The sequence below is a fragment of the Coptis chinensis genome, chromosome 7, assembly GCF_015680905.1.
Source record: "Coptis chinensis isolate HL-2020 chromosome 7, ASM1568090v1, whole genome shotgun sequence".
NCBI lineage: Eukaryota > Viridiplantae > Streptophyta > Magnoliopsida > Ranunculales > Ranunculaceae > Coptis > Coptis chinensis.
Genome location: NC_141462.1, coordinates 81,507,360 through 81,513,292, shown reverse-complemented (window position 1 = coordinate 81,513,292; position 5,933 = coordinate 81,507,360). Strand labels below are relative to the sequence as shown.

General features: G+C 36.1%; 1 protein-coding gene across 1 annotated transcript; it reads left to right on the top strand.

Moving 5' to 3' along the window:
- Positions 1–4,448: 4,448 nt before the first annotated feature.
- LOC147489289 (uncharacterized) lies at positions 4,449–5,933 on the top strand. Its single transcript, XM_086570694.1, has one exon. The coding sequence runs from the start codon at positions 4,525–4,527 to the stop codon at positions 5,641–5,643; it is 1,119 nt and encodes a 372-aa protein (XP_086426820.1). The 5' UTR covers positions 4,449–4,524; the 3' UTR covers positions 5,644–5,933.

Here is a 5,933-nt window from a genome sequence, read left to right as displayed (position 1 = left end):
CCAAATTATAGGTTTGATTGTAATGTAAATAAGCGAGGGGTGTAATGGGGATATTGATTGGATGAAACTAAAGGCTTTGCATGCTTTCTTAGAAGAATTTTATGATCTAACAAAACGTATTTCCGGTTCCAAATATATTACTTCTAATACGTATTTTGATGAGTTAACACAAGTTAAAGATCTGATCATGGATCATTTAGCTAGTGATGATGTGTTTTTTTGTGATATGGCTAGAAAAATGAATTTAAAGTTTGATAAGTATTGCAAGTTTGAAACTCTAAATCAGATTTTGATTGTTGCAATAGTTTTGGATCCACGGTATAAAATGCAATATGTGGAGTTTTGGTATGACACTTATTTAGTAAGAATTGGTCATGATGATGATGATGCAAGGAAGAAATTGGTGGAGACATTCCGTGATGAGTTAAAAGCTTTGATGACTCGTCTTTATAACCATTATAAACTAGAATATGTTTCAAATGAAGAAATTGAATCATCTAGCATTTTAAATGATGAGGGGAGTAATCTGATTGGGAAGGTGAATAAGCGTCTCTTGTCTAAAGACGTGTTTAAGGGCCATTTGAAGAAGAAGGATGCTAATATAGGTTTAAATGATTTGGATAAGTTCTTGGATGATAGTGTTGTAGAAGGGGATGAAAATGTTTTTAATGTATTAGCTTGGTGGAAAGAGATGGTTCCAACTTATCATACACTTGCTATGTTGGCACGTGATATTTTAACCATTCCTATAACATCGGTTGCTTCCGAATGTGCTTTTAGCACTGCCGGCCGAATTCTAGATCCATTTTGAAGCTCTTTGACTCCAAAAGTTGTGGAAAGTTTGGTGTGTGCTCAAGATTGGCTAAGAACCTCATTGTCATCAATTGAGGTTGAAGAAAATCTTGCTGCACTTGAACAAATTGAGGAAGGTATATTGTGCTCAACCTGATTTCGGTTTTTGTTCTTGTTCTATTATTGTTTACTAAAACTTATTATGTGTTTTGCTTTGTCATTAACTCATTATAGTTGTTTTGCATGAATTGGGATCTTTGTCAATTGGATCAACTACTTGATTATATTTTGGAAGGGCAGTCATCATCTTAATTGTAAGTTTTATAACTCATTTATTTAATCTCTATATTTACTTTGTATAGTTTTTTATTTTAAGTTCAACATCCGTGATTTGTTTGGTTTGTAGATTCTTATACAAATTTTGTGTGTTCGGGACTTCAAGTGTTACACTAATAGGAGTAATAGCTATGGAGGTCATTGGTCTTTGCCGCATGACCACCGATGCTTTTGATAAATAGGAAGAGTAAATGAATTGGAGTATCATACATTGGCTAATGAAATATTGTAATTTTGTGATGGTTTCTTAGACGTTGCATTGGCTGAATAGGTTTTAAATTTTTGTACAATATCATACTGCCATAGTAGATATTAAACTGATCCAAAATTGTTCAGGTGGATTTTGATATTGCTTTTGGACTTTTGGTATTTTGAAGTTATGTAAAGGCATGGGTTTTTTCTCTGAATGGTTAACTTCAACTTTACGTGTAGCTCAAGACTAGGGGGTCTCTTATTATGAATTCTGCACAGGACCCTTTATAGTTTATACTATATGCCCCTTTGTGTTTTTTCCCTTGTTATGAATTCTACACAGGACCCTTTATACTATATATGCCCCTTTGTGTTTTTTTCTCTTATTATGAATTCAGAATTCTACACAGAATTGAGCGCTGCAGTGACTCTCTGAAGACTTTATTATATGTCCCAAAAACGAATAGCACCATTACACCCACCACGTCTGTCATAACAAGATTAACAACAATGATTTGAAAATTTATCAAGTATTCCGAAATTTCCGAGTTATTCCGAAATTTCCAAAAGTTCCGAAATTGGAAATATATTTTGAATCCGAAAAAAAAATTGGATCGGATTTAGCTAGTATATTAGGTTCCGAAAAATATTCGAAAAAATTACGAAGGAGGTTAATCCGATCCAATCCGAAGTCACCCCTAAGTTAAATACCTTTTGAGCTCCCGAATTAATACACAAAGGACTCGTTGAGCGAAGCTTCATTTGTTTGTACCAAGCAGTGACGAGTGATCGGTCCACTAAACAACAAGAATAACTCTTTCCATCATATGTTGACTATATTGTTATTGTACACACTTACACATGTGCTATATAATTAGCAAGTACGTCAGGGATTCATTTTCCATATACAAACAAGAAAATTATAGATGTCAAAAGTCGTGGTGTCTACCCTCCTCTACACGTTACACAAAGTCTTTGCCATCATTGACAAGTATTTCATGTAAATCTCATGCAAGTTCACTACCCTCCTCTGTTGCAAACTTGCAATGTTTATCCATCCACCGTTCTCTCCATGGATAAATAGCCAACTCAATGTGCCTCCCTCTCTATCTTAGAACTCTCTATCTTGTAACTTCCATGGCTGGTTCCAGTGGCTTTAATACTAGCAAAGTGTTTGAATCGAAGAGCGAAACCATGACCTATGTTGATGACATTTATGTAACTGAGTTATTCGGTGAACTTTATTTCAAGGAAAGCTCAAAGTCGTCATTGCCATCACTTTTACCTCAATTTTTGTTGAATCCAGATCCGGAGATGGAGATGGAGAAGGCGAAAGATGAAAACAAGAAGGTAAATACTAGAAAGACCTCAAGAACAAGCAGCAGCAAGAGCTTTCCTCCAATTCGATGCATTGATTGTACAAGTGGAAAACCTTCTGTAATCTTGAAATCTTACCGGCACGATGGAAGGCTTATCATGACGATTCTTACTGATCAAGAGTTTCAACATGCATCAAAGGAAGGGTGCAGTGGGAAGGCCGGAAAAGTGATTAGAGTTGAAGAAGGCGATGAACAATAAGAAAAATATGACGACTAGACCAAAAATTTGTTGATAATTCTACATACCATGTACAAACATTTGAAGTGTCATTTTCTTCACTTTTTTAGACTAGCTTGAATGGTACTGGCCGGATCATCTTATTTGTTTAGAGAAGTACACTTGTATTTGATGTCCTTATGTAATAATCAAACTGTAAAACAGAGTTTGTTAACTGTACGTATAGTAGTTTAGTGTTTACTTTCAATGGCTGGGAAATGGTTAAATCTTAACATTATCGTAAGTTGTTGCACTTTACTTTGCTTGAGCAATCCGTCAATATCACAAATTGCTAACTTGATAACATTCATATTACTTCAAATCATAGAACTAGTCGCCCATGTCCTATTACGTAGTACCAGGCAGAGGGAGAATTTACATTTCACTCTTCAGAAAATCCTCTCTAATGATCCATTTATAAGCGTAACACCAAATTCTTGTACACTATTTCAGCGGTGTGCAGGTATTGGCAACCTTCGTAGGCCACGTTGGCATTAACGGAAAGAATATAAGATATGGTCATTATCAGTGACACCTTGTCACACAGCATCTCCTCCTCATCAAGAGGCCAAGATGGATTTTATTTTGAAATGACCTTGATAATTAGACACGTGACAAATATGCAAATTTCCATAAACCAGAAAATAACAAGCATCTTCAATTCCTACCGTTCAATATAAACTGGAAAGTTGGAAATGCAGGTCATTTAGTTGGATATCGATTTTTTTGTATCAAGCTATTGGTTGGCACTTGGCAGTCATCATTCTTTAGAAGCAATGATCAATAAATTCGTGTAGGTTTAGTGAATTGATATAGTTAGTTCAAACTGATGCAAACCCCCAAAAGTGGGAGTACTTACAAGCCTAGTGTAGTAGTGTGGGCAAGTGTCATTCTCCTTAAAATTATTGAAGCTCGACTTAAACTTACCTGAACGCGCTTTAGAGCTCATTTACAACGCCGATCCTCTGTAAATCGGGCTGTCATAGCCATTTTAAAATTTAATTCCAGTCCTGCACCAATAGAGCAAGGATTTTTTCCTGTTTAAACTATCATATAACATTGTTTGTCTGTATGTTTTAATCCATGGTTTTGTTTTTGTCAAATGTCGAAGCTTTTGGAAAATGTAAAGGATAGTACACTCCGGCCTGACGGAACTACATTCCACTTAAGTTCGCCACTACATCAAGATCTGACTTTGAGATGTTTTTTGGTTCAACAATTCGCACATAAAATGGACTCATAAATCATATTTATCTATACACTACTGACAATTGTAAGAATTTGTGGGGTGTTAGAACATTGCCTTGGAAAAGAGAAAATGATATGGAAATGGAATCTAAAATATGTGGTCCTTGAACGCATTTGAACCAAATCTTTACCACCTCACTCTACAAGCTAGGATGACAGGAAAAAACGGTAATATCCAAGTTCCAGAAGCATTGGATCTGATAGGGATGAATTACCAATCCTAGTTTTTCTCTAAAGTGACAAGAATCAAAACGGTAATATCCAATTATAGCCAGTTTCCCTTCATTTCACAATCACTAACTACATATTTTTCCTCCACCCTTTGTGTGTACATACAACAAGGCCACCACAACCTCCTATATGTTCCTCTATCTCACTGTCTCACTGACCTCCATCCATTATTATATATATATGCTTCATTCTTCTCCTCTTAACTTTCTTCACTCAACAAGAACAACAACAACAACATTCTTTCTTATTTTCCTCAGAAACATAACCATAATGGCTAACTGTGTTAGTCTGAAGCAAATCTTTGAAAACCCATTGCCTCCAAATCCAACTTTTATTGAATCTTTGTCTTCATGGACACACCAGATTAAATACAAACCTCTTGATGTTTCTTCTTTCACTGAGATATTTGGTGAACTTCATTTCAAAGATCCTTCTCCTTGTATTCCTCTTGTTGAGGAGGTTGTGAATCCACCACGAGCTGAGGTTGAAAAATACAATGTTAAAAGCAATGTCAATAATCACCAATTCAAATCCAAAGCTCCTGATGTTTCTTCTTTCACTGAGTTATTTGGCGAACTTTACTTCAACGACCCTTCTGCTCTTCCTGTTTCTCCTCTTAAGAATGCAAATCCCCAAACCAAAGTTGGATGTTTCGATGACAACAGCAACAACAATGAGAATGGCGACAATGACAACATTGAAAGAACAAAGAGCGCAGCCTCTGACAATGAATCTTCCTCAAGTACTACTACAAATAATCAACACGTTGAAGCTGTTAACTTACAGCTTTGCACCGAGGGACTTGGATTCGAAAGCTCTGATGTAGAGAAAAATGAGAGTGCTGATGAAGATCCAAAAGTAAGCTACAACAAACGCCCAAGATTAAAAAAGCATTCATCATTTGAGGAACGAGTTGAGTCTAGAAAGTTGAGAAGAGATTACAAAAGTTTTCCTCCACCAATTTCTAGCATAGGTGGGAATGGTAAGCCTTGGTTGTATTTCAAATCATTTCGGCATGAAGGAAGGTTTATTCTTAAACAGATCAGGATTCCCACTCAGGTTTTCTTCAATGCATACCGAGAAGATGGACATCTAAGACTGCATCCAGTTCGCGCTGTAGAAGATGTAGGAACAAATGAAGAGCAGAAGGATGATAATGTTCATGAATTAGATATTGATGCAGAGAAAGAGGAGGGGGGCCGAAATGAAAAAATGAATGCAGTGGATGACAAGTTGGTAATATCATAAAATGAATATTTCCACCATGTCCAGTCTCAGAGATAAGCAATAGAGAAATGGTGGTTTTTCTTGAATCTCCACTGTTAGTGACAGATCATTGTAAGGCTAATCATATGCGCTGCATAGCTCTATCTGTAATTAGTTCTTCTGTTTTTAGTTTCCTCTTATTTTTCAAGGGGGAGGGGAACATCCACTGCAAGATCAATAAGTCTCCAGGGATGTTTAAGTGTAACTAGGTGTAAATGTTTAAGTGAGGCTCCATCAAAAATATAACTACGGATGTTAATATTTTCTCATGG

Bases quoted from the DNA above. Each gene is read 5' to 3' on its own strand.
- LOC147489289 (XM_086570694.1), top strand. From the start codon at position 4,525: ATGTTCCTCTATCTCACTGTCTCACTGACCTCCATCCATTATTATATA.